This window comes from Oncorhynchus mykiss, chromosome 22 (genome assembly GCF_057628025.1).
Source record: "Oncorhynchus mykiss isolate SJ-2025 chromosome 22, ASM5762802v1, whole genome shotgun sequence".
NCBI lineage: Eukaryota > Metazoa > Chordata > Actinopteri > Salmoniformes > Salmonidae > Oncorhynchus > Oncorhynchus mykiss.
The window spans coordinates 15146790-15162026 of NC_143043.1; the positions used below are offsets into that span (position 1 = coordinate 15146790).

The 15237-nt window shown below is 40.3% G+C and overlaps 1 protein-coding gene across 3 annotated transcripts; it reads right to left on the reverse strand.

Moving 5' to 3' along the window:
• Positions 1-26: 26 nt before the first annotated feature.
• On the reverse strand, positions 27-6502 carry LOC110501424 (interferon alpha/beta receptor 2-like). Of its 3 annotated transcripts, XM_021578985.3 has the most exons (7): positions 6240-6437; positions 5637-5760; positions 4614-4789; positions 4192-4355; positions 3236-3395; positions 2973-3088; positions 27-504 (listed from the first exon to the last, which is right to left on the reverse strand). In XM_021578985.3, exons 1-7 carry the CDS (start codon positions 6277-6279, stop codon positions 478-480), a joined length of 807 nt encoding a protein of 268 aa, XP_021434660.1. In that variant the 5' UTR covers positions 6280-6437; the 3' UTR covers positions 27-477. The 3 variants fall into 3 exon arrangements, with proteins under 3 accessions (XP_021434660.1, XP_021434661.3, XP_090071711.1); XM_021578986.3 differs by lacking the exon at positions 2973-3088 and having other exon boundaries at positions 6240-6502; XM_090215585.1 differs by lacking the exon at positions 5637-5760 and having other exon boundaries at positions 6240-6395.
• Positions 6503-15237: the final 8735 nt, after the last annotated feature.

Below are 15237 nucleotides of genomic sequence, written 5' to 3' on the forward strand. Positions count from 1 at the left end.
ATAATAAAGAATCGCAATAAAACGTATTCAATTTCCTCCTTTTATTACAGGTCTATAATGAAACCTCAACTACTTGTTGAATAGGACATAGTTCAATACATTTATAGAAAAATCGACATACATTTCACATTTTGTTTTTGCTTATGCCTTTTTTTTTTTTTACATGTTATAATCAATCACAAAGTAGCTTTATTCACAATAAAATAATAATATAACTTTGTCATGACTCAGACATAAATATAAAGCAATGGGTTGTTATAATCTTATCACTGGATAATTGTGGGTTAAATATTTATTTGATCTCGAGGAGACCACCACCAGTCCATAGCCCAGAGTAAACTGCATCATCATCTTCTTCCTTGACACGTCTCCTCCCCTGTGTATGGCCTGGGAGGGACAAAGTCATGGTGATGGGGGTCCAACTACAGGCAGGACTGAGAGCAGGTTGAAGGGGTCAGGCTAGGGATCTGTGGGCATCTAACCACCACAGAGAGGAACAGAGGACTGTAGGCAGAGAGAGTAGAGCCAAAAAGGGTTGGGTGTTAAGCCATGGAAGAGGCAATATCAAAAGCATTATAATGATGGTGATTTAATTTCCTTTCCCCCTGAGTGAATAAATAACAATAATAATAATAATCTGTATTGATTTACATTGGTGTCAGGCAAAGTTTCAGTAGCAAAATGATCTATGTTCATATCCTGGTGTAAGCAGTTGTGGTGTTGATGTGGTGTTAATTTGTGTTACTATGAACAGACTGTTAAAAAATACTGTTTGTTGTTCAAGCAGGGTGTCAAATTAATCAGTGTTACATAGTGTTGATTTTTCATTGTAACATTTCAAGTGTTGATTCAGGTGTTAAATTAACTCTGTAAGTGTTACATTATCACTCATTTGTGTAAAAGAACCCTAATGTTGGTGTTAATAACCAGTATTACACCAAAACCACATCCATCATTTTCATATTTCCCAGCATGCCCTATTGCATGTGTTGATTAATTAATCTTGTGCTTATATAAATAACATGCATTTTTCTAAGGTAATCCAATCCGTTATATGGATTTATTGCACCTGTTGATGAAATGCAAGTTCCAGTTTAGATTCTTAAGGTAGCCGCATATCTTAGTCTTCCCAACCCTGAATGCAGGTTGTGGGTGAATAAAAATTCTAAATGTTGGATATCCCCACTCTGGTTGGATTCCAATAGGAATTACATCACTTTGCCATCCAGTATAATGTGACTTGCAGGCCTGGTTTTGCCTGTAAACCATGACTTTAAGGCAACTGTATTAGGAAAAACTAGGCTCTCAAAATGAGGCCTTATGAATAACAGTGCATTTGGAAAGTATTCAGACCCCTTGACTTGTTCCACATTTTGTTACGTTACAGCCTTATTCAAAAATGTATAGAATAAAACAAATCCTCAATTTACACACAATACCCCATAATGAAAAAGGGAAAACAGGTTTTTAGAAATGTTTGAAACTGTGTCAGAAATAAAAAAGATTAGAAAATGATTTACATACAGTACCAGTCAAAAGTTTGGACACACCTACTCATTCCAGGATTTTTCTTTATTTTTACTATTTTCTACATGTAGAATAATAGTGAGGACATCAAAACTATTAAATAATACATGGAATCATGTAGTAACCAAAAAAGTGTTAAACAAATCAAAATCTATTTTATATTCGAGATTCTTCAAAAGAGCCACCCTTAGCCTTGATGACAGCTTTGTGAACTCTTTTTGGTTACTACATGATTCCATATGTGTTATTTCATAGTTTTGATGTCTTCACTATGTGACGACCCTCCCACTCTGTCTGCCGTGTTCTCTCTTTGTTCTTGTTTCCTTATTAGGATGCCGGTGGGCGGAGTTGGGAGGGTCGTCAGCTACATGGGAAACACCTGGGCCAGGTGTGTCCCAGGATAAATAGACCTTTTCCACATTCATGGAGGAGACTCTCTCCATGCAGACACCTTTGTAGATTGTGTTGTGGTTCTTGGTGGCCTTTTGTTTGTTTGTTTGCCTTGGCACCTTTCAACACCCTGCATTATCACATTCATGCATGCAAAACACTCACTTACACTACTGATTACTGATTACACACACCATTGTATATTTTCCTTAGTTGCTTTAGTTAATAAATATATATTTTGTTACTCCTTATCTCCACGTTGTCTCCCTTTGTTACGGGCTTTGAGCCGGTTCGTGACAACTATTATTCTAAACGTCTACAAACCTGTTTTCCCTTTGTCATTATGGGCTAGTGTGTGTAGATTGATGATAATTGTATTTTAAATACTTTTTGGAATAAGGCTGTAACGTAACAAAATGTGGGAAAAGTCAAGGGGTCTGAATACTGTCTGAATGCACTGTATGCGTTGTATTGTGTTAAAGAATTGTATTTTAATTATAAGACATTTGCTTAGGATCTCACTAGGTGAAGATGGATGAAAATGGATGCAACAACAATGTCTCTGTCACTAACAAATACAGTTATGGGCCGTAACTCCACAATTCACTTGAAAAGCAAGGCACTCTGGGAAATATGCAAATAAGGCTTTACACTGTGTGTTAAACAGTGTGTTAATTTAACACTGAAAAGTGTGGAACCCTATAGACACTAAAACAGTTTTAAATTGTTGATTTAACACTTAACAAAATGCTCTAAAGGGAAAGGTGAACGCCATAACTGTATACATTTATCACTGACGTAGTGTAAACATTGAATTCTGAAGTGTTAAATACAAGATATTAGTCAACACTATAACAGTGTAACTTTAATACGAAGTTAGTGCACCACTGGTGTTGCAAAGTATCAGTGTTAAATGGCAGAATTTTGAAATGTATAAATTCAACACTTTCTGGTGGTTCTCATTTAAACACTTCAAAAGTGTGAAATTGAACACCTGCAGTGTTCAATTTACCAATCAAATTTCGCTGTGCAGTTGAATGAAGTGGCAATAGTACCAGTGTTTTGGGGAGAGGTTTGTGCATACAGAGCAGGCGACCACTATAGACCACTATTCCACAGAGGAGCACCACCAGGAGGCTAAAGGCACACAGTACACTCAGAACCACAGGCACTGGGGGACAGACAGACACCAAGGGTTACGGACTATAATTGCTAACAGATGTAAACACTGATGTAAAATAATGGCCGTGCCTGTTGTGTATGACTGATTTACCAGTGCTGTATTGCTTTGTTGTGCTGTTAGGCCCTGGTACTGTACCTGTGTTGGCAGCAGTAGGGCTGGTGAAGGCACAGTGGGGCTCAGAGGGGACAGAGTGAGGGTTAAAGCTCGTAGATGGGGTGACAGTCACGCAATACTCCGCCCCTGGCTCCAGGTAGCCAATCACAGTTTTCTCAGTGGAGGTGACCCACATGCTGAACTACAAAAAGGCAGAGACATTGTCACAATGTTTATATAATGTTTATAGACCCGTTTACCATGCTGTAATGCTTTGGATAAGTAATCCACATTGATCATTGTCCACAACGGTCTAATTCATAGCCATGTGTGTAGCTATAATACCAATATCTCATTAAGAGATTAGTCCCTTGACTAATGATTTGTTCATTCATTGTTTTCTTGTATTAGATTCACTGTATCTGTACTGAATTGACAAATAACTGTGGCTTAGAGATAGGGAGATGAGATGACTGACAAAGAGATGAGGAGAAGAGACCCCTCCTCTTGAATCTGTGTAGGCGTACTTTTTCTCAGAGCAAGAGGCAGTTTCCTCGAACACAAACCAGACTGAGTGCTCCTGAGAGGTGTGGGCAAAAACCACACGTATCTACATCTGTATTCATGAAAGATAAACAACCCTCAGAGAGGAAAAATGTGCACGATTAAATTATTATATTAAACAGATACTGATCTGCTTTCTCATCAATGCCCTGATGTTCATCTCAGGTTCTATTCAAATATAACGTGTGTGGGTTTGACCACATTCTCACAACTTTATTTTCTTGGTATATGTCCTTTCACATATCTTTACACTGTAAAAAACAACATCAACCTCAAAATGATGCTGATAGGTCAAACCCAACGTGACAGGGCAAGGTATCAGAATGAGTGTAAGATCAAAGCTGTAAGGAGATGTCAGATGTCAGCTAAAGAGATATGTTAAGAAGTCCCCCCCCCCCCCAACTCACATTTTGAACGACCAAGTCAAGTCCTACCTGAGATCCATCCCTGGTCCGGCGCACCTTGCAAGTGAACTGTCTGTAGTAGAGCTGTGTGGGGGACAGGGAGCGCTGCAGGCCCCTGGATGTGGGGGGAGTTACCTGCAGGAGCAGGCAGTTCCCACAGCCGGACACGGACACCACTGGAGGGCCCAGCAATGCTGCAACATCAGGGGTCAGAGGTTACAGTGAAGACTGAATGATTATATACAGGTAAATCTAAACAGGTAAATGATGTAACGAGGACCTCTAGAATGGACAATATTTTGTCAATTTCCTAATATTTAAAAAAAGGGTAGACTAATGTTTCACTCAAATACCATTCTCAACATGCATTTTGTCTAGTGAGCCGCGGTATTCCAAGGAAAAGAAAAGGAGACTGAAATGGAGGGGGAAAAGGTAGAGTAAAAGCATCTCACTGTCAGTCAAGGGGTAGAAGAGCATAGAGAGGGACCAGTTGGACTTCTGAGTAGTGGTGATGGCTTGAACACGGGCTTTGTAATGATAGAAGGGATCCTTGAACGTGTTAGTGAGGTCACATGACTGGCGGGTCTTCAACCTAGCACAACCCTTCACGAGCTGCCATGAGTTCTTCCTGGACGAGGGAGAGAGAGATGTAAAGAAATTAGAGAGTTTAATTTCACCAAATCTGAAATCATAATTCAAGGTTTCCAAGACCTCTCTGATGAGAAGAGGCTACCCTTCCTGTAGGGGGGAGGACGCAGAGAGCTGTGGGTTGGCAGCGCACCCCATTGCTGGGCGTCAGGTAGCCGAGCGGTTAAGAGCCTTAGGCCAGTAATCAAAAGGTTGCTGGTTTGAATACTCAGAGCCAACTAGGTGAAAAATCTGTCAATGTGCCCTTGAGCAAGGCACTTAATCCTAGTCACTCTGGATAAGAGTATCTGCTAAATGACTAAAATGTAACCAAAATGAGGGACAGTGTCTGACAAACAAACCTGCACACATTTATTTACTTACTGATTTCCATTTCTAATACAACTCCACCCACCCCCCCACCCTAGATTATTGCTGTTACTGATAGTCCTGTCTGTGAAAATCTTGACAATTTTTCATGATGTTGTTATTGATATTATTAATGAATCATTCCATTTCCAAAGTACACTTTGCCAATATGTACATTGTTATGTCATGTACGAAAAAAAGCAAATGAAAATGAATTGAAATTGATTTGAGAGAGAAAAAGAGAGAGAAATAGAAGGGAGAAGCTAAGGAAATGCAACACTGATGAAGATATCTACACGGCTCTACATTGCACAATTGCAGTGATTCAGTGTTGGCCTTGACCAGCTAACCAGACGAAACGAAAGCATTGGATCATCCTGGAAGACAACCCTGAAAAGAAAGTGCTTATTCAGCAGCTACGTATAAGGAGAAGTTAAATGAAATGAAAGCATGGGACTGAAGTGTAAGTGTGAGCTAACCTGAGGCTCTGAACTGTGAAATGTGTGTTGTCAGGAGTCTCTGGACCTGGCAGCCAGGTCAGAGTGTGCTCCAAGTTGAAGGAGACAATGGACACGTTGGTAGGGGCTGGGAGCATGGACACCACTGGAAGATACACACACACACACAGATAGACAGAGTGAGACAGACAACAAAAAAACCCATCCAAAATGATAGACAGACACAGAACAGGACAGCCAGAGAAAGAGACATTTTAGCAGAGCAAAATGTTAGTAGCAGAGACAATGCAAACGAAAACACATCAAACATTTACAGAATTTTTTTCTGTCTCAAATAATACTAACAATGAAGATAAGATACTGTGGTGTGTCAATCAATATACAGTACATTATACAGGCCTCCTTCAAGAGTTGCAACTTGCAAGAGGAACATCCTACATTAAATACTGCAGTCCTCGCCAGAAAGTAAAATGCATGACCCAAACAATCAACGAAAATCAATTGAGGGGCTGGGTTAAATGCGGAAGCCAAATTTTGTTGAATGCATTCAGTTGTGCAACAGACAAGATATTGCCTTCCCCTTCATTTCCCCCCAGAGACCCCCTTCAAAAAAACAGAGCCTACCCAGGGGTAGGTGCAGGAGCAGCAGGGTCCAAGGCCCCATCTTTCAGATTGGGTCAGGTCAGTCCAGTGGTAGCTGTGTAGGATGGCAGGCCTGGTCGTGTGTCTCGGGGTTAGAGTGCAATGAGCTGGGGCAAGGAGCTGCTGCTGTCATTATGTAAAGGTGTAAGTTTCATTTCCCCAGAAATCCCTCCCTGAGATGTTCCCCCTAACTCACTCACACACCTTATAATATCCCTGTGCCATGTTCTGTCACTCCCACACTCACTGGAATGCTGCATGCTAAAATGGGACGTACAACACTGGATTGAAGATTAATTTCTCTTTCTTTGCTGTCCATTTCAATGTAATATTTGTGTTTGTGAATGTTTGAAGTGTATCCTGTATTCGTTTCTGTATGAGGTAAGTTTGAAGGAAGCTACACAGTATACATATTTCTGTCATGAACATGAAGCTTGCTTATAACGTTATACTGAACAGAGTGCTGTCATCAGTTTATTAACTGTGTTTATAACATACAACTACAAAACAAATGTTAAGATGGTATATACAAATATTTCATTTTATTAAGTAAGTACAAATAAAAAAGGATACAAAATGTCTCCAAAAGATTCATTACAAAATGTTTGTATTAGTCATTTGACCGTTAACAGTTTGGCATGAACAAATATTACATCTCAAAACAACATTCTTTTTGCATTGATTACATACATATAAAATAATACAGACTTCAAAATGACTATATATTCCTGAATATGTAACAGTTTGGGGTGGCAGGTAGGTAGCCTAGTGGTTAGAGCATGGGGCCATTCCAGAAAGGTTGCTAGATTGAATCCCCAAGCTGACAAGGTAAAAATCTGTCGTTCTGCCCCTGAACAAGGCAGTTAACCCACTGTTCCCCGGAAGGCCGTCATTGTAAATAAGAATTTGTTCTTAACCGACTTGCCTAGATAAAAAAAATATTGGATTACAAAAGTGTTCTATAGTATGGCAAAAAGCACGTAAAGGCTACTATACATTTGTAACGGTCAAATGTCATATTTTGAAGACTACTTTGTATCCTTTTCCCCCCACATTGGCTTAAACACTGAAAATTATGTTGACCATAAACTTGTGAATAAGTACAGAATACTGTATTGTATAGCTTGACCTACCATTCCCTTGACGTTTGCCCATGAGCATCCCACAAACACATACGGTACACACACTGATCCCCACTTTAAAAATGTTAGGCACCAAACAGAATTTCAGGAGTACCAGAAAGAGATAAATATTTTTAAATATAGTTTAGCACATCTCATGACAACTTGGATGGTAAATGATGATAGCGAACGATATTGCCACTCCTATTTGCCATCTCTTCAATCAGGCCTACAGGAAAGTGTGTGCCCTCAGGCCTGGAGGAAAGTAAAAGTAATTTTGCTACATAAGAATAGCAAAGCACCTTTTACTGGCTCAAACAGCAGTCCAATCAGCCTATTACCAGCCCTCAGTAAACTTTGGGAAAAAGTTGTGTTTGACCAGATACAATGCTATTTCACAATAAACAAATTAACAAGATTTTCAACAAGCTTATTCAACATGTCCGGCACTTACACAAATGACTCATGATTGGCTGAGAGAAATTGATATCAAAATTGTAGGATGCTGGTTTGTTAGACTTCATTGCAGCTTTTGCCATAATCTGCTGCTGAAAAAGACATGTGTTATAGCTTTACATCCCCTGCTATATTGTGGATTAAGAGTTACCAGTCTAACAGAACACAGAGAGTGCTCTTTAATGGAAGCCTTTCCAAAATAATCCACATAGAGTCAGTTGAGCAAGAGCAAGTTGAGGAGACTAAACTGCTTGGAGTAACCCTGGATTGTAAACTGTCATGGTCAAAACATATTGATGCAACAGTCACTAAGATGGGGAGAGGTCTGTCCATAATAAAGCACCGCTCTACTTTCTTAACATCGCCATAAACAAGACAGGTCCTTGTTTTGTTGCACATGGACCACTGTCCAGTCGTGTGGTCAGCTGCCACAAAGAGGGACTTACGAATGGCCCAGAACAGGGCAGCACGGCTGGTCCTTAAATGTACACGGAGAGCCAACATTAATAATACGCATGTCAATCTTCCTGGCTCAAAGTAAAGGAGAGATTGACTTCATCACCACTACCGAGCTGTCTGTTTAAACTACTAGCACAGAGCTCAGACACCCATGCATAACCTACTAGCCATGCCAACAGTGGTCTCTTCAAAGTCCCCAAGTCCAGGACAGACTATGGGAGGTGTGCAATACTACATAGAGCCATGACTTCTCTATTCCACACCAAGTAACTCATGCAAGCAGTAAAATCAAATTTAGAAAACAGATTAAAAAAAAAATACACCTTAAACCAGGTGTACACTACACGACTTTCAAAATCCTAACATCGCTGAGCCTCTCACATTAAACAACCTTCTTTCCTGTAGTTATTTTTGTGTTGCCAACATAGTGGTGCGCACACTAAACGATGTGGCACAGACGGGGGGTCACACACTGCAAGATTCTTCACTTGGTCGTTATGATTCTCGATACCACGTGGTCTCACAAAAACAATGATGTGATTAGATTTAACGCACAGTAGCTACAATTAGCTGTGGCTCAAAGCAGCCTCAAATGTTTTCAGTAAGACATTCACGCTTGCCAGAGTTGAAATATCTTGCCAACATTTTGAATTGAATAACATTGCTTGTGAACTTCAGAGCTGTAGCAATGACACTTTTGCTTTGGTTAAAGACAAGTACAAAAGCATACTAGTAGTAGCTCCTGGTTGAGTCTACACATTCTGGGAGATGAAAACCAACGTCATCATCTCACTGGCTTCTTCTCTGGCGAACTCTCATTGGCTATTGCTGATCACTTTTCTCAAAACCTGTCGTTGCACATCTCACACTACAAGAGCATTGTAGATTTTGTGCTGATAAAATCAAACATGTTTGAAAATGTTTGGACGTCTGGGACTACTCAAACACAAGATCGGTAGCCTTCAGATTGCGTCTCTGACCCGCTCACATTAAACAAGCGTCAGTGATGGCCATGCGCCCGAGTAGGCAGCGACATGGGGATTTTGTCTCCAATCTCAAAAACTTGACTAGGATAGCTAAACCGTGGCCAAAATTGTGTAGTGTACACATGACTTTATGGAATAGCAGGGACTGTGAAGAGACACACACACACAGGCACAGACAAACGAACACACACACACACACACACACACACACACACACACACACACACACACACACACACACACACACACACAGATTGTGTGTAGATATGTGGTAGTAGGGTAGTGGCCTGAGGGCACACAATTAATGTGTTGTGAAATGCAATGTAATGTTTTTAATTGTATAGAACTGCCTTAATTTTTCTGGACCTGTAGGACCTGCCTTGATATGGATCCCCATGCCAAGGCAGCAAATAATGGGATCCATAATAAGTACAAATGAGTAGTGTAGCAGACCCATTTCCTTTACCAATCAAATTTCCCTAGACATACACTCAAGTTAGCAGGTTGTTAACTAGATAAAATGACTGAACATTTTTGTTTATCAAACCAATAATTAGCAACCTGGAATTAGTTTAAAACGGTCCACAACATGGTAAATTACGCAGGAATAAAAAAGGCAGCTCTGTTAATATGGGTCATATTTTTTTAACCGTTTGAGCTAAGACAAGACGTTTCCTTTGCAGTAAAGCTGCAAGCATGCCTGTCGCACAGCTGTGCTGTATTTGTCCTCCCTGGCACTCAGAGGCTGCGTGACAACAAACTTGCAGAGCCTACTCAGACTGGCCTCTGCTTTTGGTTATACCAGGGATTAAATTATACAATGTATTAACTTGACTTGCTCTGCTCTAATGTATCAAATGCAGAAATGTAAACACAGAAGACTCATCAGGGTCACTATCCCAGCTCGCTATCACGACTAAATTATATTTCAAAAACTGATTGAGGAATAGATGCGCAGAAAACTGACTTTATAAAACAAGTGTAATTGGCAGGGCTGAAAAATGTGGTATTATCATATGAAACGGTACTACAGTATTATAAAATGTTGGTATCATAAGTATTATGACGTTTCGGTACTGTGATATAACCGTGGTACCGGTATACGGTGCAACACTACATGAATGCATTTGTGCATTTTGCTAAAAGCTGCCCAGATTCAAGTAAATAAATCATGAGGAATAAGGTTTTGAACTGTCTGTCCTATATGTAGGGAATATAAGAAAGCTCAGAAAATATTTTTGTTTTTTTGGACACATATTTTACCCTTTGTTTTTATTGGCACAAAACTTCCTCCATACTTCCATTAATTTGTCAGGGAGGGGGTACTGTCATGTATACTTCCTCTCTGGCCTCTAGGTCACCAGGCTGCTTGTTATGGCGCGCTCCTGTCACCATTCGCTACGTGCACCAGCTCGTCATCAGACACACGTGGAATCCATCACCTCCCTGATTACCTTCCCTATATATGTCACTCCCTTTGGTTCCTTCCCCAGGCATTATTGTTTCTGTTTCAGTTCCCTGTCTCTGTGTTGTTCGTGTTTCTTGTTTTGTATTATATTTCATTTATTTATTAAATGATTCACTCCCTGAACTCGTTTCCCGACTCCCAGCACACACACACACACGTCACAACAAGCATGATGGTTGACGCAGCTTGTTGGTCATTAGCCAAGTGGCGATTCCCAGCCATTTCAAAGCACGTGAAGGCATCCAGTATGGTATTCATAACTTCACATCAGGAAAATTCCCACCTCCCACATGGTTACGAACACAGCTTTTTATTTAATATATTGGGTAGAAAAATCTACAATTATACTATTATCCGCACGTGTACCCAAAAAGGTACTGACCACTACCATGTGAGTTCCTATGTGAAGGTACACTATGTATATGTATCTTTGACCTTTTTGTGCACCAGGGAACAACACTTGTACAGTAACTGTACTCTTATTTTTTAGTGTTTGTGAATATACACTACCGTTCAAAAGTTTTGGGACACTTAGAAATTTCTGTTTTTGAAAGAAAAGCTAATTTTTTGTCCATGAAAATAACATCAAATTGATCAGAAATACAGTGTAGACATTGTTAATGTTGTAAATGACTATTGTAGCTGGAAATGGCTGATTTTTTTATGGAATACCTACATAGGCGTACAGAGGCCCATTATCAGCAACCCATCACTCCTGTTACAATGGCATGTTGTGTTAGCTAATCCACGTTTATCATTTAAAAAAGTCTAATTGATCATTAGAAAACCGTTTTGCAATTATGTTAGCACAGCTGAAAACTGTTGTTCTGATTAAAGAAGCAATACAACTGGCTTTCTTTAGACTAGTTGAGTATCTGGAGCATCAGCATTTGTGGCTCAGAATTATAGGCTCAAAATGGCCAGAATCAAAGACTTTCTTCTGAAACTCGTCAGTCGTGTCTTGTTCTGAGAAATTAAGGCTATTCCATGCGAGAAATTGCCAAGAAACTGAAGATTTGGTACAACGCTGTGTACTACTCCCTTCACAGAACAGCGCAAACTGTCTCTAACCAGAATAAAAAGAGGAGTGGGAGGCCCTGGTGCACAACTGAGCAAGAGGACAAGTACATTAGACACCTCACAAGTCCTCAACTGGCAGCTTCATTAAATTGTACCCACAAAACACCAGTCTCAACGTCAGCAGTGAAGTGGCGACTCCGGGATGCTGGCCTTCGAGACTGCACAACAATGTCTACACTGTATTTCTGATCAATTTGATGTTATTTCAATGGACAAAAAATTTGCTTTTCTTTCAAAAACAAGGACATTTCGAAGTGACCCCAAACGCTACACGGTAGTGTATGTTCTTGGTGGCACTGCTGAGACATTAATGCACTCCAGACCGAAAGGTTGCAAGTTCAAATCCCGAGAGAATTTATGCACTCTTAGATTCTATCAGATTCACGATAGAAAACATCTGCATGACGGTGTCGGAGGTGGAACTGAGTTAGAGCTATCAAATCCACAAGCATCTATCGGAATAAAAAATACACCATGTTTTATTGTCATATACACCAGATCGGTTCAGTGAAATGTGTTGTTTTACAGCAGGTGTCAAACTCATTCCATGGAGGGCAGTGTCTGCAGCTTTTCATTCCTCACTTGTACTCGATTGATGAATTAAGGTCACTAATAAGTAAGAAACTACACCTCTGACACCGCCAAAACACCAGCTATGCGGGTGTCGGCTATTGCGTGTTTACACTTGATCTGATTTAATCTAGGACATGATGTCAAGTGTCCCTGAGCACTGTTACTTTTTCTTAAAACCACTTAAGGATACACATCTTTTTTTCAATTTTCGCCATAAATTACATACCCAAATCTAACTGCCTGTAGCTCAGGACCTGAAGGAAAGACATGCATATTATTGATACCATTTCAAAGGAAACACTTTGTAGTTTGTGGAAGTGTTAAACTAATGCAGGAGAATATAACACATTAGATCTGGTAAAAGATAATACAAAGAAAAACATGTGTACCATCATCTTTGAAATGCAAGAGAAAGGCCATAATGTATTATGCCAGCCCAGGCACAATTTAGATTTTGGCCACTGGATGGCAACAGTGTTTGTGCAAATCTTTAGACTGATCCAATGAACCATTCTATTTCTGTAAAAATGTTTGTATCAAGACTGCCCAAATGTGCCTAATTGGTTTATTAATACATTTTCAAGCTCATAACGGTGCTTTCTCCTCAAACAATAGCATTGTATTATTTCACTGTAATAGATACTCTAATTTTGACAGTGCAGTTAGATTAACAAGAACGTGAGCTTTCTGCCAATATCAGATATGTCTATGTCCTGGGAAACGTTATTGTTACTTACAACCTCATGCTAATCACATTAGCCTAGGTTAGCTCAACAGTCCGACGGGGGACCCACCGATCCTGTTTGTGCCATAGGCCATCAAAAGAAGGCTATCCTATAGGTTTAAATGCAATTGCAAGTGAGGCATGCCAAGTTAATTTGCAGGACAGGCCAAAAAGTACCCAAGCGCATTGCATTTGACAGTAAATATATAGCAGAACACTAATACATACACTACCGGTCAAAAGTTTTAGAACACCTAGTGTTAGGGTTGCGTGAATTCGAATCTGGTATCAGGATAAATATGACATTGAGTCACCGATTGTATACTATGTATTTTTTATTAGCTAAGCAATAAGTGGTACATTTTCGTATATACGGGCTCTCTGTCCCACCTCGCAGGGCAAACAGAGAACTGACTTGTTCCTGACAAAGATATTATAAATATACTCTGACAGAGGTAGTTCCCGCGCCCGAGCCGGCCTGTCAGAGTAGAGACTGGGCGTGGTTTAGACTCACCCAGCCTATCGTTGATTATTGGCGCAGAGGCTGGTCCCAGCCCCCTAAGCGCTTCAGCGGTCAGTCGTTGTAGTTGTGTAGAATATACAGTTATCAGGCACCTGGCTCCTGTTATCTAACAAAAGACTGTTTGTTCCCGCAACACTACGTTCTTAATGTGCCCCCCCCCAACTCAATGCACAGTTCCTGTCTTCATGTTATTCTGTATTTTTCCATAATGAGAAAGGCTCATGGCCCTGAAACTGTTAACAATGTTTCAAGTCAGCTATGTTGCATAACACATACACCCACACAAGCCAACAGCAAATAATATTCAATCACATATGATATGGTAACGGGCTATAGTGCATAACACAGAACCTCGGTTTTTCTTTATTTTTCCCCTACATTGTAGAATAATAGTGAAGACATCAAAACTATGAAATAACACATATGGAATCATGTAGTAACCAAAAAAAGTGTTAAATATATTTTATATTTGAGTTTCATCAAATAGCCACCCTTTGCCTTGATGACAGCTTTGCACACTCTTGGCATTCTCTCAACCAGCTTCACCTAGAATGCTTTTCCATCAGTCTTGAAGGAGTTCCCACATATGCTGAGCACTTGTTGGCTGCTGTCCCTTCACTCTGCGGTCAGACTCATCCCAAAACATCTCAATTTGGTTGAGGTCGGGTGATTGTGGAGGCCAGGTCATCTGATGCAGCACTCCATCACTCTCAATCTTGGTAAAATAGCCCTTACACAGCCTGGAGGTGTGTTGGGTCATTATCAATTGTTTTTCAACAGGACAGTCTCACTAAGCTCAAACCAGATGGATGGCGTATCACTGCAGGATGCTTTGGTAGCCATGCTGGTTAAGTGTGCCTGAAAAATCAGACTGTGCTTTGCTGGTGACACTACCACACCATAACACCTCCTCCATGCTTTACGGTGGGAAATACACATGCGGAGATCATCCGTTCACCTACATCGCATCTCACAAAGACACGGCGGTTGGATCCAAAAATCCCAAATTTGGTCTAAAACACATTGCTCGTGTTTCTTGGCCCAAGAAAGTCTCTTCTTCTTATTGGTGTCCGTTAGTAGTGGTTTCTTTGCAGCAATTTGACCATGAAGGCCTGATTCACACAGTCTCCTCTGAACAGTTGATGGTGAGATGTGTTTGTTACTTGAACACTGAAGCATTTAATTGGGCTGCAATTCCTGAGGCTGGTAACTCTAATGAACGTATCCTCTGCAGCAGAGGTAACTCTGAGTCTTCCTGTGGTGGTCCTTGTGGGACTTGCTTCAGTTTCATCATAGTGCTTGATGGTTTTTGCGACTGCACTTTCCAGATTGACTGACCTTCATGTCTTAAAGTAATGATGGCCTTTCTTTTCACTTTGCTTATTTGAGCTGTTCTTGCCATAACATGGACCCAGCCTTTTACAAAATAGGGCTATTATCTGTATACCACCCCCACCTTGTCACAACACAACTGATTGGCTCAAATGCATTAAGAAGGAAAGAAATTCCACAAATTAACTGTAAGAAGGCACACCTGTTAATTAAAATGCATTACAGGTGACTACCTCATGAAGCTGGTTGAAACAATGT